The sequence below is a fragment of the Eptatretus burgeri genome, chromosome 16 (assembly GCF_056783735.1).
Source record: "Eptatretus burgeri isolate ZD-2024b chromosome 16, Ebu_testis_v1, whole genome shotgun sequence".
Lineage (NCBI taxonomy): Eukaryota > Metazoa > Chordata > Myxini > Myxiniformes > Myxinidae > Eptatretus > Eptatretus burgeri.
The window spans coordinates 35,949,784-35,970,712 of NC_140976.1; the positions used below are offsets into that span (position 1 = coordinate 35,949,784).

At 47.2% G+C, this 20,929-nt stretch overlaps 1 protein-coding gene across 4 annotated transcripts in view; it reads left to right on the forward strand.

Moving 5' to 3' along the window:
- The window catches only part of LOC147010858 (GRB2-associated-binding protein 1-like), a 78,441-nt gene that overhangs the window by 32,402 nt on the left and 25,110 nt on the right, over positions 1–20,929 (forward strand). For all 4 annotated transcript variants that reach the window (XM_085859226.1, XM_085859224.1, XM_085859228.1 and 1 more), the window contains 2 exons: positions 4,315–4,592; positions 6,201–6,623. In XM_085859226.1, the coding sequence (XP_085715352.1) occupies positions 4,315–4,592; positions 6,201–6,623 (701 nt within the window). The remainder of the gene's footprint in view (positions 1–4,314; positions 4,593–6,200; positions 6,624–20,929) is intronic.

Consider the following 20,929-nt stretch of genomic DNA (forward strand, 5'->3'; position numbering starts at 1 on the left):
CTCCGTGGGAGTACCTCCTGTGCAGCTTCCCTTCGCAGGGCAGCTCACCGGATGATGGGATTGGGGCAAAGCCTTCGGGACCCCAATCTTTGATAGGAGGGAAACCACGGGGTAACATCCCTGGGTCAGATTGCGGGAGAGTGTGTCGGAGTGGTGCTTGAGGTGTCGTCCACCAGACGGCGGTCTCCTTGGGTTAACCTGAGGCGGTCCCTTCGGGTGGGTGCCTGGAATGTCCTATCCCTAAGAGAGGATGATCACCTGTCTCTGTTATCATCTGAGCTCAAGCGTTTGGACATCGGGATTGCAGCTCTCTCTGAGGTTCGGAGACCGGATTGCGGCGAGATAATGGTGGGTGGTTACACCTACTATTGGTCTGGTCGCTCTGATGGTTACCATACCCAAGGAGTTGCTGTAGCTGTGTCCAATAAGCTGACCCCAATGATAATTGAGGTAACACCGGTCAACGAGCGTATTATGAGATTAAGGATTCGTCACTCCTTAGGTGTCATTTCCCTGGTCTCTATTTATGCTCCGACTGAGGCGAGTGATCTTACCGTGAAGGATGCATTCTACGCCACACTCGAGTCTGTGGTTGATCAGTGCCCCAGACGAGATACACTTCTAGTCTTGGGGGATTTCAATGCATCGACTGGAACTGATAGGGATGGTTATGAGGTGTGTGTTGGTCCCCATGGGTCAGGAACTATGAACCAGAATAGCACTAAGTTCCTTGACTTTGCAAGAAGTCATGGACTTAGGGTGGCTGGTTCATGGTTTCAGCGCCCACAAGCTCATCGCTGGACTTGGTATTCCAACGCTGGCGGTGTGGCAAAGGAGATTGACCATGTCCTCATTGACGGTCGTTGGAGGATGATCCAGAACTGCAGGGTCTACCGGAGTGCTCAGTTCCTCAATACTGACCACAGGCTTGTTGTAGCAACTCTAAAGCTGCACCTTAAATCCTGGAGAATGGTACCATCCCAGCCTAGGCTGGATGTTGCCAAGCTCAGGGATGAGAGTAGCTGAGGAGTTTGCGAACAGGCTGAGTGGACACTTGGGGGGTCTGGGTGCTTTGGGGGGTCCTGAAGAGTTGTGGAGCACCTTCAAGACCACCGTCCTTGATGTTGCCGGTGGATGCCTTGGAGTTCACCGCAGGGCAAAGAAGAATTTTGTCTCTCAAGGGACACTGGATACCATTGACCAGAGTCGCAGGGCCAGGCTGAATGGCAGAGCTGAGCTGTTCAGGGAGCTGAGGCGTAAAACTGTACGTGCACTGAGGGTGGACAAGGAGGCCTATGTGCGAGGAATCTGTGAGGGGGTAGAGCATCACCTGTGGACAGGTGATTCTCGTCCCGCTTACAGGGGAATTCGCGCATTACGTTCATCCAAGCCCATCCCTCGGAGCAATGCAGTTCGAGCAGAGAGTGGTAGGCTCTTGACAGAGGAGTCTGAAGTGAAGGCCCGCTGGGCCGGTTACTTTGAGCGGTTGTACCAGGCTGATCCCCCAGCTGTCGAGTTGGACGTCAAGGGTGTTACAATCCCTGTTGCTGACCCTCGAATCAACTGTGGTCCACCATCGCTTGTGGAAACACGGGCTGCGGTGAACCAGTTGAAACGGGGCAAAGCTCCAGGGATCTGTGGCATCCATGCTGAACTTCTCAAGGCTGGTGGAAATGCTGCACTCGTTGCCGTTGCATGCAGTTTTGTGCTCTGCCTGGAACACAGGCATCATCCCAACTGACTGGAAGAGGGGCCTTGTTGTCCCTCTCTGGAAAGGGAAGGGTGATCGCCAAGACTGCAACAACTACCGAGGGATGACGCTGCTCTCAGTGCCGGGCAAGGTCTTTGCTCGGATAAATTTTGATAGGGTTCGCCACCATCTGCTTGAGCACCAGCGTCCAGAGCAGTCAGGCTTTACACCAAAGAGGTCAACGATTGACCGTATCCTTGTTCTTCGTGTCCTCACTGAACGCAGACGAGAGTTTCGGCAGGGGCTGCTTTGCAGCCTATGTTGATTTCTGTAAAGCGTTCGATTCAGTGAATCGGGATGTCCTCTGGAGGATTCTTGGTCTTCGTGGGGTGCCACCAAAACTGATCGATATGATGTCTGAACTCTACTCTGCTACTGAGAGTGCTGTGAAGTGTGGTGGTGCCATCTCTGACTTATTTCCAGTTGTTACTGGAGTTCGTCAGGGATGTGTACTTGCCCCCACACTTTTCAGCACTTGTATGGACTGGATTTTTGGGAGGATGTCGGAGAGATCAAGTTGCGGTGCATCGTTTGGCAATGTCAAGATCTCGGACCTTGATTTTGCAGATGATGCAGTCATCTTTGCGGAGACTTTAGACATCCTCTTGGGGGCCCTCGAGGTGCTGAATGAGGAGTCGGAGCCGTTGGGATTACGGAGTTCTTGGGTCAAAACAAAGATCCAGGCTTTCGGTGACATCTTGGATGCTGCTGTCCTGTCTGTGTCTGTTTGTGGTGAGGATGTTGAGGTCGTGGATAGATTCACTTACCTTGGCAGTGATATTCATGTCTCCGCAGGTTGTGAGCCGGAGGTCAATAGACGTCTGGGTCGGGCCTGGGGAGTCATGGATTCACTGGATCATGGGGTGTGGCGCTGCCGGTACCTGTGCGGGAGGACGAAAGTCCGAGTCTTCAGGTCCTTGGTACTTCCAGTCTTGCTCTATGGGTGCGAGACTTGGACTTTGACCAAGGATCTGAGACGGAGACTTAATTCCTTTGGTACCAGGTCTCTTCGGAGAATCCTTGGCTATCGCTGGTCGGATTTTGTGTCCAACGAGCGGTTGCTGAGAGAGACTCGGATGAGATTTGTTACCTGCATAGTCCGTGAGCGTCAGCTGCGGCTGTATGGACATGTGGCTCGTTTTCCTGACGCTGATCCTGCTCACCAGATTCTCTCAGCGAGGGAGTCTCATGAGTGGAGGAGGCCAGTGGGCCGACCACGTGCCTCATGGTTGCAGCAGGTTGACCATCATCTCAAGGAGATGGGGATGGGCCTGGCATCTGCCTGGGGGATGGCCAGACGGAGGCCCCCGGAGTACCGGCGGAAAGTGGACGCAGCGACGCGCTGTTCTGGCACATGCTCCCATACCTGACCTGACATGGTTTGGCAGCCATATTGGATTTTCTCTCAAACATTTAAAAATAATCTTCTCCAGAACTGTTTGACAAATCGAGGGGAGGCTTTGCCCACATATTCCCCAAGCCTTGCGGATACCAGAGCATTTACGAATAATTAATAGGTCACATGGTCTGGCACCATATTGGTTTGAACAAAAATCTTTTAAAATTCCTTCTTTTGAACCTCTTCATCAATCGATTATGATCTAGTCGTCATGGGGAATATATGTTTTAAATATCAACTTGAATTGGACACATGGTCTGGCAGCCAAAATTATTTAATATCTTGAATCTGGGTTCAGGGATTTAAATCAAATTTGGTACAAGTATTACAATGATGTAATAATGTGGGCGGAGGCATATCTGGCGACATCGAAGAGTGCCCTTCAAGTTATTTAATAATATACGTGAAGACTTTAACACACAAATTGTCTGTCATAATACTTTGAAAAACCTCCAGTTTTGCAGTACAGTACTTCAATTCAAATGAAGGTTCAATGGGGGTGGCATATGAGGGTGGTGTTCGGAACTGCTTCTGGACGATACAATGGAACGAAACCTTCGGGTCTTTGTTTTTAACGATCGTTATTTTATTAAAATGGGAGTAACACAGGCACGGGGTATCGTGTTCTATGAACTCTAGTTGTAGTAGTTGTTGTTGTTGTTGTTGTTGTTGTTGTTTTTGAGGATGGCGTCTCAGGTAATCTGTGTGTGTGTGTGTGTGTGTGTGTGTGTGTGTGTGTGTGTGTGTGTGTGTGTGTGTGTGTGTGTGTGTGTGTGTGTGTGTGTGTGTGTGTGTGTGTGTGTGTGTGTGTGTGTGTGTGTGTGTGTGTGTGTGTGTGTGTGTGACTGTAATGTAAACTGTATATTCCATTGACATTGTGCCCCTCACCATTTATCCTCCCCAGGGAATGTCTCATTTCTTGGACTGTATTATATATTGCAAATAATTCATCAGATGTATTGCATAACTTTGTGTGTAATGGTAATCCTCTGTGGTGTGTTGAGTTTTGTGTGCCCGTCATTTTGACAGGCTTTTCCCCTAATCTTGATATAACTTGGAGTTTTCTTACTATCCATCTCTCCTCTGTTTAAAACGCAAATCTTTATTTTTTTCTTTCTTTTCTTCCCCTTACCTGAACTGAAACCCCAATACAACTCCATCGCAGGTCATCACTCAAGCGCAGGACACCCCCGGAGCCAATTGCCATTCCTGCATCCCCCATCTCTCCCTCCCCGCATCTTGCATCAACCCCTCCATCTATTGAGCCACCAGTGGTTACCTTGCCTTCAGGTGTGTCAGTACTGGCATGCCAGGTTTCACAACCACGTAGGGCATCAGGGGGTGGCCTCTATTATTATCCTCGCCCTGGTGCTGTGCCAGCCGTTACGATGCCACCTTCGCCAAATTCACTCCATGAGCAGAGAGCAGCCCGCCCCTTTACCTGTGAGTATTATTCTCTTTTCATAATCATGACTTCAGTTATAAACACTACATAAAGCACAATTACCTACAAATTTTGGGCCAAGCCACAAAAAGGAAATGAAATTGAGAAACATGTGTTGGTTCATTAGCCTTGCTAGAGTGGGAGAGGCTAGTGTGTGTGTGTGTGTGTGTGTGTGTGTGTGTGTGTGTGTGTGTGTGTGTGTGCGTGTGCGTGTGCGTGTGCGTGTGCGTGTGCGTGTGCGTGTGCGTGTGCGTGTGCGTGTGCGTGTGCGTGTGCGTGTGCGTGTGCGTTGGTTGTTATCTCTATGTGGGTTTCAGAAGGTAGAACGGAGTCCTGCCAGGTCTTGGTATTTGGTAAGGGATCACGATTCATGGACCAAGCCGTGAAGTTTTGTTTTCTCCGTTTTGTTCTGAGGGCTCTTTTCAGGATTGTCACAGAGCCCTGGACGGCCTCCAAAGGCCGTTCATTTGTCGTAATATTCCAGGGATGGTTTTTAAGATCTCCATCAGGTTCTTCTACATCATTCCCATTGTTCCAACTATCACTGATACAACTGTGCATGTGCATGTGCATGCACGTTTTTTTTATTTTTATTTTTATTTTTTTGACAAAGTAGTTCAGATCTTCGTAATATAGTTTTCCTCTTTTTCACATAGTTGAGATCAGTCAAGCCTCACCCTCACTTCTACATGTTTGTATGGGTTGAGGAAAATCCTTTTTCTGTTTAAGTTTGCAGGGCTAGTCATGACTATGATAAAATAATGTTACAATGTAAAATAAATAAATAAATAAATAAAAGGAAAATGCGAGCAGGGATAAAATGCCCTTAAATCTGTCCGTGTCAACAATGAACAGTTGTGCGAATAGTGAAAATGAAAAATGGTTGGTACATTGTTTCAATATCCAATAGATGTCTGCCAATTTCATGGTAAGAAGACAGAGACTTCTGGACAGAATTAGCAAAACTATGGAATGTCCTTATTTTGCTCCAACGAACAAATTTATTTCATTTTATTACCTCCGCAACCGAAGGTGGGCAGAGGTTATTTTTTTTCACCCCTATCTGTCTGTCTGTCTGTGAACAAGATATCTCAAAAAGGTGTGGATGGATTTGGACACAATTTGGTGGACAGGTTGGGTGTGTGACAAGGACGAGAATGATTCGATTTTGGTGAAGATCCGGATACATATCGGATATGAAAATTTTTAGGCGATTATTCACCATTGAGAGATGGGGCCAAAAATGGATATCTCTATAGCATGATATATCAAAAAGTTGTGGACGGATTCAGATAAAACTAGGTGGATGAGTTGGGCAGTTGAAATAAACAAGTCGATTCGATTTTGGTTCAGGTCCGGATGCAGATCCGGCCTATCAGTGGGATACAAACGTAAACTGTTCAGCCTGGTGGAGGTATGCACTCTACCGAGTGCCATTCTTGTTCATCCTGAGTTTGGCAGTTTTTGGTCGATCATGGATACTGCTGTTGAGCTTTATGATTGATGCTGTTCTTCACTTGCTTGATAACCCACCGGTTTGTTGTTCGGTTGATTGGCTTTTTGCTATTGAATATCTATTCTTGCTCATCCCCACCCATGCTTTCCAGCATATATGATGTACGACATTCCTCCTGCTCCTGGTGCGAGATTTAGAATCCAGCGAGCCTTCTCCCTCAATTCGAGCCCAGAGACTCCACCGCCGAGCTCTATAGATCAGACACTGTCCATCCAGCCAACTCCCCCACCCCGTCCTCAACGGTCTCACACCTGGTTGAACAGCGGCACTGAAGTGACGCTCAGCTACATGAGGCCTGCTGTGCATCGGCCAGTTGTGCCACAGCGTTTATTACCCCAAGGAAACCTCAGCTACAAGACCTGGGATGGAAGGCCAGATAACCACCTGAGGTCACTTTCACTTGCAGAGTGTGGGGCCTACTCTGTACCACCACTACGTTCTGCCCCTCCGGTATATAGTACTGGGACTGTTGCAGGATTGAGGAGGGAGCGTGCGCTGTCAGAGCAAGGGCCAGGTAAATGCTTCTGAATTTTTGTGATGTCTTTTTTTTATCTTTGGGTATTTTTGGAGTTTGTAATTATTATTATAATTACCAGCAAATACAACCTGTCACTTTGCTGATGGAAATATTCAGGGATAAGGGAGAGGAATTGGGTGGGGGGGGGAGGGGAGAGTTTGGGAGGAGGGAGGGGGTGGGGAGAGTGACAAGAAGGATAGGGGCGGGAGGGATAGGGATAGTGGCGGGAGGGATAGGGATAGTGTTGGGAGTGAGAGGGATAGGAGTGAGAGGGATAGGGGTGGGAGCGAGAGGGATAGGGGTGGGAGTGAGAGGGATAGGGGTGGGAGTGAGAGGGATAGGGGTGGGAGTGAGAGGGATAGGGGTGGGAGTGAGAGGGATAGGGGTAGGAGTGAGAGGGATAGGGGTGGGAGTGAGAGGGATAGGGGTGGGAGCGAGAGGGATAGGGGTAGGAGTGAGAGGAAGAGGGGTGGGAGGTGTGAAACAGAGAGAGAGACAGATGGAGATACTGGTGCGAGGAAAGAGAACGAGACAGGTGGGAGAGAGAAAATAAGACAAAAGCTGACCTTGCCAAGATATTCAACCTCCCAGGGATCATTGATTGGTTGAGGGTTAAACATGACCATCACTGCCATGCCTCAACACAGAGCGCTGTTTGCTGTGTTTTGTATTTTACGGCGATGGCCCTGCTTCCACACAGGGACGCCAAAGGTTTCATAGGCTTGTATTGTGTTCTCCTGAACCAGATAATATGGACATCCGACTGAAGTACAGCACAATGACTATTTGATCGCACGTATGAGAGGGTAGAATGCAGTCATTGCTGCTGTGTTTGCTTCTTCTCTTGCTTCTTGATGTTGCAGTTTCTTCTGCTCTGGATTTATGTTATTCCTCATTTTTTTGTCTTCTTTGTCAACTTCTACATTCCTGTCCTTCTTCCTTTCTTCTCTGTTATATTTTTTCATTGTTGTTCTATCTTCTCCCTTCCTCCTTTTATTATCCTCACCGGAGAAGAGGGCATTGCATTTGGGTCTGTTTGTTTGTTTGCTTGTCCACACAGAACTTTAGTGTTTTTCTCCGCAACCACTTGTTGGATTGAGATGAAATTTTCACTGTAAGAGCGACTACTCATGTATAATGTTTCTATCGGCAATTATGACATCATAGGTCACGTAGTGTGGCAGCCATGTTGGAAAAACAGAAAAATTTGGACCTCCATATCTCTGAAACCGCACCAAGGAAAAAAATTGAAACTTGGCACATGGCAAGTACTCCCCATGGAGAATAAGTGATTTTTATGATGTCATAGATGCCTTCATTATGACATCATAATTGCATATGTAGAACGCTACATCTGATCAGTATGAAAATTTTTGAGGGTCATCTGGGGATAAAATGTACCACAGAAAAAAAAATTGTTGACGCCATTGGTCATGTGATTCGGCAGCCATATTGCTTTAAAAAAAAAACCTTCAAAAATATTCTTCTCTGAAGTGGCAAAACAGACCGAGGCGAAACTTTACACGTATGACCGGCTATCCATGAGGAACAAAAGGTTCACAAATATGATATCAGAGGTTACATGGTTTGGTAGCCATATTGGATTTACCCTAAAACCTATAAAATAAAATCTTCTCCAGAACGGCTGAACAGATTGAGGGGAAACTTCACACAAATGTTCCCCAAGCCTTGGGTATACAAGTTTGTTGAGGAATAATTGATGGGTCACATGATTTGGCAGCCATGTTAGATTGAAGAAAAATATTAAATGATGTTTTCTCTGGAACCGCTTAATCAATCGACGTAAAACTTCACAATTATGATCTAGTCGTGATGGGGAATACATGTTTTAAATTTCAACTTGTGTGAACACATATTCTGGCAGGCATAATTATTTAAATTTTTGGGATCTGGGTTCTTTTTTAGTTTTTAATAAGGCTCATTTGGCTGTGCCAGGATGGGTTTGAGGGTAGAGGTGTAGCAGCAGAAATGTGAATCCTATCGAGGTTCATTCTGATGACTTCATCTTTGCTTTTTGCTTGTTTGTGTTCCTTCTGATTACTCCAATGCAGGATTGTACCTATTTGGTCTTGCATTGAATTTGAATCGAATTTATTGTAATCCCATTCTAAATTCAATTGAATAATAATAAACATCATGTGGCAGGGTCAGGTGTCCAATCAAAGCAGGGTTGCATCAAAGCAAGACGTCTTGATACCCGGTCATCACTGCCAGCAGTTATAAAGTGGCAGTTCGAGTTATGTCTCTTATTAAGTAACACACCAATACACTCCCCTGCCAGATTCTCCTTGTGGTTGTCCCATAGTTGTTGAGGATTTGACATGAAACATTGCTGCAACATGATGGCAAACAGGTTGTGCAGCATCCATGGTGATCAAGTTTCAGCTGCCTCTTCCAATGTGCTGTTCCATTGTGTATCATCCTCCAGGAGTCATTTGAGCTGGCAAGCCTGTTTGTAAGTTTCACAGATTGTGGCATCCACTGTTCGCTAGTCTTCAAATGATATTTGACCTTTTACCTCATGCAGAAGCAGTCTCAGGAAAAGCATTCAAGATTGTTATGATGGACAGTGAATCAGTATTCACAGGATAAGGCTGAGGAACATTAGTTTTTTTTCAGCCAAAGGTAACAGGCATCTGGACCACAAGTTCCCAGAAAGGCAACAGAACCCCAACAAGGGCAAGCAGGCCCAGCAACCATATACTCTCGTGCTACAGGAGCAGAAGGATGAACCCTCAGAATCTGAGTCCAAGCAAAAGGTCCTGGTGGATGAAACTTCAGTGATGGACAATTATGATTGCTAATATAGACATAAACAGAGACATTTAGAAGGACATTACCATAAAAAGAAAACCACAAAACTTTTTGTTGTGCTCTCATCAGATGAAATTCGCACAAAGTTTGTTGTGCTATTTTTAATGATGATCTCATTGATTCCAATTCAGTGACCATATCGAATGAATTATGATGCCATAGTTGGATCATATCGAATCGAGAAAACTATTCTTTGTGTTATATGGGAATACTTTCAAGACTTTTTACTTATCGCAATCAAAAATACTATCAAGACTTTTACTTATTCCTAAAAGCCTGCTCCTCTGCTCTTGCTCACCCTCCCTCTGTTCTATTCACCCTCTCATTTGCTCAAGGTCATCTGCCATATGCTGGGAAATCAGCAAACATTACCACTCTGCATAAAAAAGGTGCAAAAACAGATCCCTGCAACTACGTTCCAATCGGCCTTTCTCGCAACTATCAGCAAGGTTATGGAGTCCATCATCGCTTCAGACATTAAATTCTTCTTCTTCTCCAATGGCCTGATTTACGATCATCAATTTGGATTCAGACCAGGTCACTCTACCCTGGATACGCTGCTTCTGCTCTCCCAACAATTTATGGAGATCCTCAATGCCAGACATGAAATCAAAGCCATATCCCGAGACGTATCGTATGCTTTTGACACAGTCTGGCACCCTGCCCGACTCACCAAACTCTCTTCCTATGGTATTCAAGGACAACTCCACTCATGGCTCGCAGACTTCCTCTCCTGTCGCATCCAACGTGTCGCCCTAAATGGAGTTCTTTCATCCCCTCTTCCTGTCCAGGCTGGAGTTCCTCAAGGTAGCGTTCTGGGCCCTGTTTTTTTTTTCTGGTTTTCATCAAAGATCTCTCCGACTCTCTGGAAAATCCTGTTTATCTCTTTGCTGATGACTCCACCCTCTGCTGTACCATCTGTCATCCCTCAGATCGGCAAGCAGCAGCTTCTTCGCTCGATGCAGATCTGGGTAAAATCACAAACTGGTCCAACACTTGGAACATGTCTTTCAACTCTGACAAATCTCACACTCACAATGTCTCTCCAAAAGGACTATGTCTCTTGAAGAAGTCCTTTCATTCAAGCTAATGGGTCACTCTATCTGCCATAATATTTCCTGGGAAAGCCACATTTCCAAGCTGGCCTCTAAAAGCTAGTCGCTGACTGAGCATCTTCCGTCATGCAATGTCCTTCCTTGGCCCACCTGAGCTCCTGACCACATACAAAGCTTTCGTCCACAGCCTGATGGAGTACTGCTCTCTCCTCTGGGCTGGTGCTTCCGCCTCTCAACTTTCTCGGCTTCACGCTGTGGAAACCAAGGCATTTAGGATCATTGGTATCTCCCGCGATGAGGCTGAGTCCTTGGGCCTCTCACTCTCTCACCGCAGGCAGGTCTGTGGTCTATGTCTCCTACTGTCTCCTCTCCAGTCTTTCCCCCTCTGCTCTGTCTGTGATATGTCTCCCCACCCCCCATATTTCCATAGGACGCTCAAGTTTCACCAGCAACCCCCCCCCCTTTTCTGGTAAAACTACCAAAACCATGAATCTCTGCTCACCTTCACTCTTTCATTCCTCTTTCCCCCCCCCCCCACCTTTGGAACAAACTCCCACACTCTCGTCAATCCCATTCTTTCCTCCAGGTCTTCAAAACAACTGTTCACCACCATCTCTTATCTTCCCCCATTAATCCATCCCAATCCCACCTCCTTCAAAATCCCTGCTTTCCTTTCCGAAAGTTTCCTGTCGTGTAAGGTCCTGAAAGTCCCTGTGGTGTCCATCTTGTTTACCTCGTGCACCCCGCCCCATCCCTCTCCCTTCCACAAATCTCCTTGTGTCTCTGTTCCCCACTGTTTTGTCCTTCCCTCTCCCACCCCTCTTGTCTCCTACTCCCCTTGTACATTCTGTGTGTTAGCTCTCATACGAGCCTCAACATTGTATACAAAAAAAAGAAGTTGTCAAAGGTATACTTTATTCACTCATGCTTAGTCATCCAGTGACTGTCCATTATTCATTTTACATTAATTGTTCAATGTATCATGACCCCGGTGTGTGCCCCGGTTGGAATAGGTACACCGTATCCCTGCGTGACAAAAGAGGCGACGAAAAGGGTTGGCGTCAGGAAGGGCATTCGGCCATAATAACATCGCCTCAAAAGGAAACCATGATGAGTTTTTAGGCTAACCCCCGCTTTAGCAGAGAAAATGTTCTTTAAATGCTTGTTGTTGTTGTTGTTTTTGTTGTTTTTGTTGTTGTTGTTCAATGTATCATGAGAAAGAGGGGGACGGACACTTGACGTTTTAAAATGTTTTATTAACTCAAAAAGCTGCACTGTGACTACAGCAGAGAGACAGTAAGAGTTTAAATCGTGAAAGGTAATATTTTGTCAGAAAATGACAATTTTCAGGACACGCATAATTTCGAAAATTGGCTGTTTAAATTTGAATTGAGTCGGGCAAGAATGGAGTGTGGGCTGAGGGCAACAAAAAAATGAAAATTTTTGTGAGCCCTGTGATCTCAGCTACTAAAACGTTTGTCGTAATTTCTGGATACTCCTGAATTCCAACTTGACGTTCTGTGGGTGATGACCGAAGGAATCCAACAAGTCCTCAAGAATCACGAATATATGCCGAGGCCTTGGCAGGAAGATCAATCACAATATATTGTTACAGACTCGGGGTTCGGAGATTACCACAAAGGGAAGCACTCGGATTCCGCCCAAAAACCTGGCCCTGTCGCCCGATGCGTCCGCGGCCTGTCAAGTTGTGAAACTACGGGCACTGATTGACTCCACCAAGCCTGTCAGGGTTCTCGCTCTTCACAAACGCGTTGCCTTTCCGGTGGATTGGTGAGATCATGTACCCTTCATACGTACTTTGTGTATTTACCTGTTTACATACAGCTGAGCGAAAGTATATAAAGACGGTAGTGAGACCAGCAATGTTGTATGGTTTGGAGGCGGTGGCACTAACAAAAAGGCAGGAAGCGGAGCTGGAGGTGGGAGAGTTAAAGATGCTGCGATTCTCGTTGGGAGTGACGAGGATGGATAGGATAAGAAATGAGTACATTCGAGGGACAGCGCAGGTAGGACGGTTTGGAGACAAAGTGAGAGAGGCGAGATTGAGATGGTTTGGACATTTGCACAGGAGAGAAGCGGAGTATATCGGGAGAAGGATGTTGAAGATGGAGCCGCCAGGCAGGAGGAGAAGAGGAAGGCCAAAGAAGAGGTTCATGGATATGGTGAGGGCGGACATGTGGGTGGTTGGAGTGTCAATGGAAGATGTGGAGGATAGAGCGAAATGGAGACGGTTGATCCGCTGTGGCGACCCCTAACGGGAGCTAGCCAAAAGAAGAAGAAGAAGAAGATACAGCCGAGCAAAAACCATAAACTACGTAAGGGCTAATCCCAGAGCCAATTAATCGGTACAACTTCCCATCTATCTATGCTTGTACACTGTGTCGGACCAATGGATGAAAGGACAACCGAGACAAATTTGAAAGAACAGGTCAGGTATGGGAGCATGTGCCAGAACAGCGCGTCGCTGCGTCCACTTTCCGCCGGTACTCCAGGGGCCTCCGTCTGGCCATCCCCCAGGCAGATGCCAGGCCCATCCCCATCTCCTTGAGATGATGGTCAACCTGCTGCAACCATGAGGCACGTGGTCGGCCCACTGGCCTCCTCCACTCATGAGACTCCCTCGCTGAGAGAATCTGGTGAGCAGGATCAGCGTCAGGAAAACGAGCCACATGTCCATACAGCCGCAGCTGACGCTCACGGACTATGCAGGTAACAAATCTCATCCGAGTCTCTCTCAGCAACCGCTCGTTGGACACAAAATCCGACCAGCGATAGCCAAGAATTCTCCGAAGAGACCTGGTACCAAAGGAATTGTTCTCCGTCTCAGATCCTTGGTCAAAGTCCAAGTCTCGCACCCATAGAGCAAGACTGGAAGTACCAAGGACCTGAAGACTCGGACTTTCGTCCTCCCGCACAGGTACCGGCAGCGCCACACCCCATGATCCAGTGAATCCATGACTCCCCAGGCCCGACCCAGACGTCTATTGACCTCCGGCTCACAACCTGCGGAGACATGAATATCACTGCCAAGGTAAGTGAATCTATCCACGACCTCAACATCCTCACCACAAACAGACACAGACAGGACAGCAGCATCCAAGATGTCACCGAAAGCCTGGATCTTTGTTTTGACCCAAGAAATCCGTAATCCCAACGGCTCCGACTCCTCATTCAGCACCTCGAGGGCCCCCAAGAGGATGTCTAAAGTCTCCGCAAAGATGACTGCATCATCTGCAAAATCAAGGTCCGAGATCTTGACATTGCCAAACGATGCACCGCAACTTGATCTCTCCGACATCCTCCCAAAAATCCAGTCCATACAAGTGCTGAAAAGTGTGGGGGCAAGTACACATCCCTGACGAACTCCAGTAACAACTGAAAATAAGTCAGAGGTGGTACCACCACACTTCACAGCACTCTCAGTACCAGAGTAGAGTTCAGACATCAGATCGATCAGTTTCGGTGGCACCCCACGAAGACCAAGAATCCTCCAGAGGACATCCCGATTCACTGAATCGAACGCTTTACAGAGATCAACATAGGCTGCAAGCAGCCCCTGCCGAAACTCTCGTCTGCGTTCAGTGAGGACACGAAGAGCAAGGATACGGTCAATCGTTGACCTCTTTGGTGTAAAGCCTGACTGCTCTGGACGCTGGTGCTCAAGCAGATGGTGGCGAACCCTATCAAGAATTATCCGAGCAAAGACCTTGCCCGGCACTGAGAGCAGCGTCACCCTCGGTAGTTGTTGCAGTCTTGGCGATCACCCTTCCTTTCCAGAGAGGGACAACAAGGCCCCTCTTCCAGTCAGTTGGGATGATGCCTGTGTTCCAGGCAGAGCACAAAACTGCATGCAACGACGCGAGTGCAGCATTTCCACCAGCCTTGAGAAGTTCAGCATGGATGCCACAGATCCCTGCAGCTTTGCCCCGCTTCAACTGGTTCACCGCACCCCGTGTTTCCACAAGCGATGGTGGACCACAGTTGATTCGAGGGTCAGCAACAGGGATTGTAACACCCTTGACGTCCAACTCCGGAGCTGGGTGATCAGCCTGGTACAACCGCTCAAAGTAACCGGCCCAGCGGGCCTTCACTTCAGACTCCTCTGTCAAGAGCCTACCACTCTCTGCTCGAACTGCAGTGCTCCGAGGGATGGGCTTGGATGAACGTAATGCGCGAATTCCCCTGTAAGCGGGACGAGAATCACCTGTCCACAGGTGATGCTCTACCCCCTCACAGATTCCTCGCACATAGGCCTCCTTGTCCACCCTCAGTGCACGTACAGTTTTACGCCTCAGCTCCCTGAACAGCTCAGCTCTGCCATTCAGCCTGGCCCTGCGACTCTGGTCAATGGTATCCAGTGTCCCTTGAGAGACAAAATTCTTCTTTGCCCTGCGGTGAACTCCAAGGCATCCACCGGCAACATCAAGGACGGTGGTCTTGAAGGTGCTCCACAACTCTTCAGGACCCCCCAAAGCACCCAGACCCCCCCAAGTGTCCACTCAGCCTGTTCGCAAACTCCTCAGCTACTCTCTCATCCCTGAGCTTGGCAACATCCAGCCTAGGCTGGGATGGTACCATTCTCCAGGATTTAAGGTGCAGCTTTAGAGTTGCTACAACAAGCCTGTGGTCAGTATTGAGGAACTGAGCACTCCGGTAGACCCTGCAGTTCTGGATCATCCTCCAACGACCGTCAATGAGGACATGGTCAATCTCCTTTGCCACACCGCCAGCGTTGGAATACCAAGTCCAGCGATGAGCTTGCGGGCGCTGAAACCATGAACCAGCCACCCTAAGTCCATGACTTCTTGCAAAGTCAAGGAACTTAGTGCTATTCTGGTTCATAGTTCCTGACCCATGGGGACCAACACACACCTCATAACCATCCCTATCAGTTCCAGTCGATGCATTGAAATCCCCCAAGACTAGAAGTGTATCTCGTCTGGGGCACTGATCAACCACAGACTCGAGTGTGGCGTAGAATGCATCCTTCACGGTAAGATCACTCGCCTCAGTCGGAGCATAAATAGAGACCAGGGAAATGACACCTAAGGAGTGACGAATCCTTAATCTCATAATACGCTCGTTGACCGGTGTTACCTCAATTATCATTGGGGTCAGCTTATTAGACACAGCTACAGCAACTCCTTGGGTATGGTAACCATCAGAGCGACCAGACCAATAGTAGGTGTAACCACCCACCATTATCTCGCCGCAATCCGGTCTCCGAACCTCAGAGAGAGCTGCAATCCCGATGTCCAAACGCTTGAGCTCAGATGATAACAGAGACAGGTGATCATCCTCTTAGGGATAGGACATTCCAGGCACCCACCCGAAGGGACCGCCTCAGGTTAACCCAAGGAGACCGCCGTCTGGTGGACGACACCTCAGCACCACTCCGACACACTCTCCCGCAATCTGACCCAGGGATGTTACCCCGTGGTTTCCCTCCTATCAAAGATTGGGGGTCCCGAAGGCTTTGCCCCAATCCCATCATCCGGTGAGCTGCCCTGCGAAGGGAAGCTGCACAGGAGGTACTCCCACGGAGTGGGTTTTCAGATTTTTTTGCGTTTTTGCGTTTTGCGGAATGAAGCGTTTTACGGTGGCTGGAGTGCAAATCCTGCCACCAACCTCCTAATAAGAAGTAACCCAACTGCAGGAGGACGTCCGCAGACACAGTTGGGCACTAGATATGGATGGCCGTTGGCTCACAAGGAGCTCCTCCGCCCTTTGTTGGTTGTTGAAAGAACAACCAACAACTATTTATTTACATACACACAAGCAAGCAATCATCGAACGTGTATTTACAGGCAAAAAGCACAGTGGAGCAGATTTAACCCGAACACATATTCCACTTCCACAGACTTACTTGGACAAAAGACATATGGCCATTATGAAGTCTGGGAAGAAGAGACAAGAAGAACTGAGGAGAAAGAAAAGAATGGAGTGTGGGGTCGACTCCTTCCCTCACCTCACGCAACCCAACGGGGCTGTGCTCATCCAAATATACTGGGGGGAAAGGATGGGAAAGATTGGCGGTGGTGTGAAGGGATGTGCAGCTGTTTCTGAGGCATCCAGCACAGGTCGACAAATCCTCTCTGGCGTCCCCAGAATGCCAATGGCAAGCAGCTCCATTTCTGCTGCACACATGGGACAAGCAGTTCCACCACGAACCAAGCCACGTTCTGGGCTTTTTATATTGCTCTCTGAACAAGCTCTTCGGTGACTTCTGTCCCATCCATGCCTGGTGTTGGCTTAATGGTTAGGGTGCTGGGCTTGGGATCCTCGGATCCTGAGTTCAAATCCCACTCGGCTGTTGAATGAATACCAGGTGGGGTTGACTGTCTGTCTGTTGTCCTTCCGAGGTCGGCAAAATGGACCAGGTCCAAAAATGGACCTTCCGAGGTCGACCAAATGGTCGGCAAAAAATGTGCCAGCTTGCTGGTATCCTGTGTCGGAGTGGCGACCCGTCCAGGATTGTGTCCAATAGCCAAGGAGACTGCTTAGGCAGCACCAACGCTCTGCACAGAGTATGGTCCCAATGGATGGATGGATGGATGTCCCAGCTGCATTCTTTTCTGCTCACCAGATGGCCTTGCTATTCAAATCTCAAGCATGCCTCTCTCCCATTGATGTGCCTCCGATTGGGAGTGGGTCCACGATGCAACTTGTGGAAAATCCCACATCACCCTGTGGTGATGGCCACAAGTGCCCGCACCCCTCCTTTCATGCGCCCAAGGCAGCAACGAGAGCCCCTGCTCCCTCCCTCATGCGAAAACGTTCCAGTCTACACTGTGCACTGTATTGTGCATACTAGATGTGTTGTATCGCACGCCACAAATGTGTGAAATGCAAGAAGGAACAAAGACTGATGCGGTGAAGGTAATCCCATCGGCCCAAAGGATTAATTACAATAGATGGACCAAATGTGCGAAATAAAATAATGCTTTGATGGAGTGGAAATGGAAAGGGATGACTGACTGGTTGCGGAGTTGAAGGTAAAACCGATGGGGTGAAGGAGGGATTGTTAAATTGAGCGATGGTGTATTGAAAGAAGAATTTAAAGTAGCAGATGTGGGTGGGGGGGGAGAGACATCACACTGGGGATACACAAACTAACCTCAATGCATGTCCCCCCCCCCAAAGCCTTAGATAAGGGGGAAAGGTCTACCTAGACATAAACAAATTAAATCTCATCCTCTGGTCTCCTCCATATAAATGTTTATGCTCTCCCCTCGGGTACATTTCCAAAACCGTCACAATATTAAATCTCCATGGGAGAAAAGATAAAAGCTGCGGGTTAACAAAAACAGTGTGGGAGAGTAAATACTCCATGATATAATGGGCACAAGCATGAAGAAAATAGGTTGTATAGATGTTAAACGTGGTGGAGTTCACCGAAGGAGAAAATCCACGAAGATAAGAACAGAGTTGCAGAAGTATCTCCAATGTGCGGATTTTCCACGCAATTAATAAAACCAGCAGGTGATAAGAGGAGTCCGCTGAAAGTCTGGGAAATAAATCAGTAAGGAACCGTAGACTGATTGTCCCACCACCATGGTGTGCTTTGCTGCATTAAGATCCACCTGGTCCTTCCATGCGGAAACGTCTAAATCGGTGTTTCTCAACCTTTTTTTTGTCCCACGCCCCACTTTGATTTTCAAAAAAATCGTACGCCCCACCATGATTGGAGACACTATAGTATATACTACATATGTATTCAAAAGGCTTTATCAAAACTTTATTGCACATTTTATTAAATTGCTACTCACTTCAATGGGAGCCCTGCCCTTGACACTGGCTGCAGATTTGTTTGATTCGAGGAACCAATTTTGTCAGTTTCAGCCTAAAATCACCACGTTTCGTGATTTCCAGTCGATTTCTCTTCGCTTGCAGCAAATCGGTAATGACACTAAATCCACATTCGACTTAATAAGATGATGGAAACTTTATCAATACTTCCCTTGCCAAAGTAGTCGAGTTTGGGTATTTCTTTTTGCTCTCCTCAGACAGCCGCATCATGGTTCCTTTGATCTTGAAAAGAGTTTTCACAGACTCATCTTGTTGCAACTCGCATAACTCTTGGTATTGCTCTGGTACTTCAGATAAATCCACCAGAAATGGCTGAGTCAACCAAGAAGGGAACTCGTAGCAAAGCTATTAAAGCGATCGTATATTGATTCATTAATTCTGAATCCTCATGCCCCACCAAAATATTGCCACGCCCCACCGCCCCACCTTGAGAAACACTGGTCTAAATCTTCCCCTTTGAAGGAAAAGTGCAGGAAGTTGATTGGTTGTTCGTTCATTCCTGCTAAACCGCGCCTAGTGAAAATAACAAATCATCCAGGTGTTGTACGTTGGGCACGTGGATCTGTTTTGACTCGAAAATGGTGAGCTTGTGTTAAATTAATTCAGACTGAGCAGTTTGCTCGTGGTGAATAATTGTGCATGCAATATGAATGATGAAAAATAGAAGACACCACAAGTTCAACAAGAGTGAGAATTGCTTTGCAACAAATGTCCTTGACCGATTTGATCCATCCATCCATCGGGACCATACTCTGTGCAGAGCGTTGGTGTTGCCTAAGCAGTCTCCTTGACTATTCGGCACAATCCTGGACGGGTCGCCACTCCGACAAGGATACCAGTAGGTTGGCACTCATTTTGCCGACCTCAGAAGGATGACGGGCAGAGTCAACCCCCCCTCCCCCCCATGTGATAAAAGTCTAAAAAGGACATAACTCTGTGAAAACTTAACGAAATGCCTTGAAACTTGAACTTGTTCTCTAACTTATCATAATAAAGCAATGTACCAAGTTTCAATTGAATATGTTAAAGGGTATGGGGAAAAAAGTCTGAAACACCACAGGTAGGATGAACAGACAGACATAGGGGAGGGGGGCAATAAAGAGAAATGTTATAAAGTAGAAAGAGGTGTGAAAGAATCAAAGATGTCAGGAAGAAGCCGCAGAGATTGGTTTCAGCAGCTACTCCCAAGGCTCAATCGCAGCAACAGGTACAAGCTACCAGAGGTCTGTCAGCTGCGAAGCACAGTCCACACAGCGTAAGTGAAGCATAATGGTTTTGGTTGAATGTTTAGTAGAAATGCCTCCTGGTGGTGGTGGACCTAGTCGACTGAAAACGATACAAGGTGGATAGCACAAAATTTGTGGTGGAGTAATGTTCTACAATCACACCCTGAAACAGAAAATGTAGGGGCCAATCAAGTTTACCAATTGAAACCCATGAAAACCAATGGTGTTTAGCAGTTACCAATTAAAACCTGTGAATATAAAACCTCTGAAGTATGCTCCCACAACCACCCCCCCCCCCATCATTGTTTCGTCATACACTCCCAGCCCAATCCCTCCTCCTTCCAAATTTCCAGTTTTCCCTCCTGAGAGTTTCCTTCTGTATCCATCTTGTCCATCCCATGCATCCTCTCCTTGCCCCCCCCCCCACTCTTCTCCACACTCATTGTTTGTCTGCCTCTCTCTGTCTTGGCCTTTGGCTCTGTTGTTAGTGTTTCCAACTTATCTCTCTGCTGTTCCTTTTGTCCTGATCCATTCATTGTACTAGCACTGGCTCTTCCATGAGCCTAGATGATGTATACAAAAAAAGTTTTCATACTCAGCTTCACTCCCTCAGCCTTTCTTTCCTTACCTGTGCAACTGCCTCCCTGAGTCCATTCTTCAGAGGTCATCTCTTTGGGATCGCAAATCATGTCATCACCATGCCATGGTCTCCCCATTCGTACTGCGCTGAACTTTACCCCCAGCCTCTCCCGAACACCCTGTTCTTACCAGTGTGCAACTTAATTCCTCTTCTTGTGTTGCAGTGTGTCTGTTTATTGTCCCACTGTTTTCCCTTTGGCCTATTTTGTCTGTTGATCCTCTTGTCGTTCTCCTGAAGAATTATTTTATCACCTCGCCAATCAGGCATGTTGGTAATGGGTCACATACTAAATATCAACGATTCAAAGCCCTCTCTGATCTCCGACAAGTTTTGAATTATGCTTGTAATTTTGCAATCACAAGTTGTAACCTTAACGACAATGAATTTCCTTCCTTCATTCTCATTGCTTCATTTTTATTAATATCTGTCTTTAATAGGTAACGTCGCAATTGAGGCAATTGTTTTTTTTTTTGTTTTTTTTTTTAAGTCAGCCACTGACTTATTAAAACTCAGGTGACACACTTACTGATCATATCGAAGTGGATGATCGTATTGACTATTTACAGATTATTCATCGCATAGGTGGTAACAGACCCGTAATGAGATTGGACATGTCCACGAGCCGGTCGACGAGGCTTCAGGTAAATGGCTTTAGAACTTTGGAATGGCCTTTCTGCGATAATTGTGAAAAATTTCAAAGATTTCTTTTCATTCAGA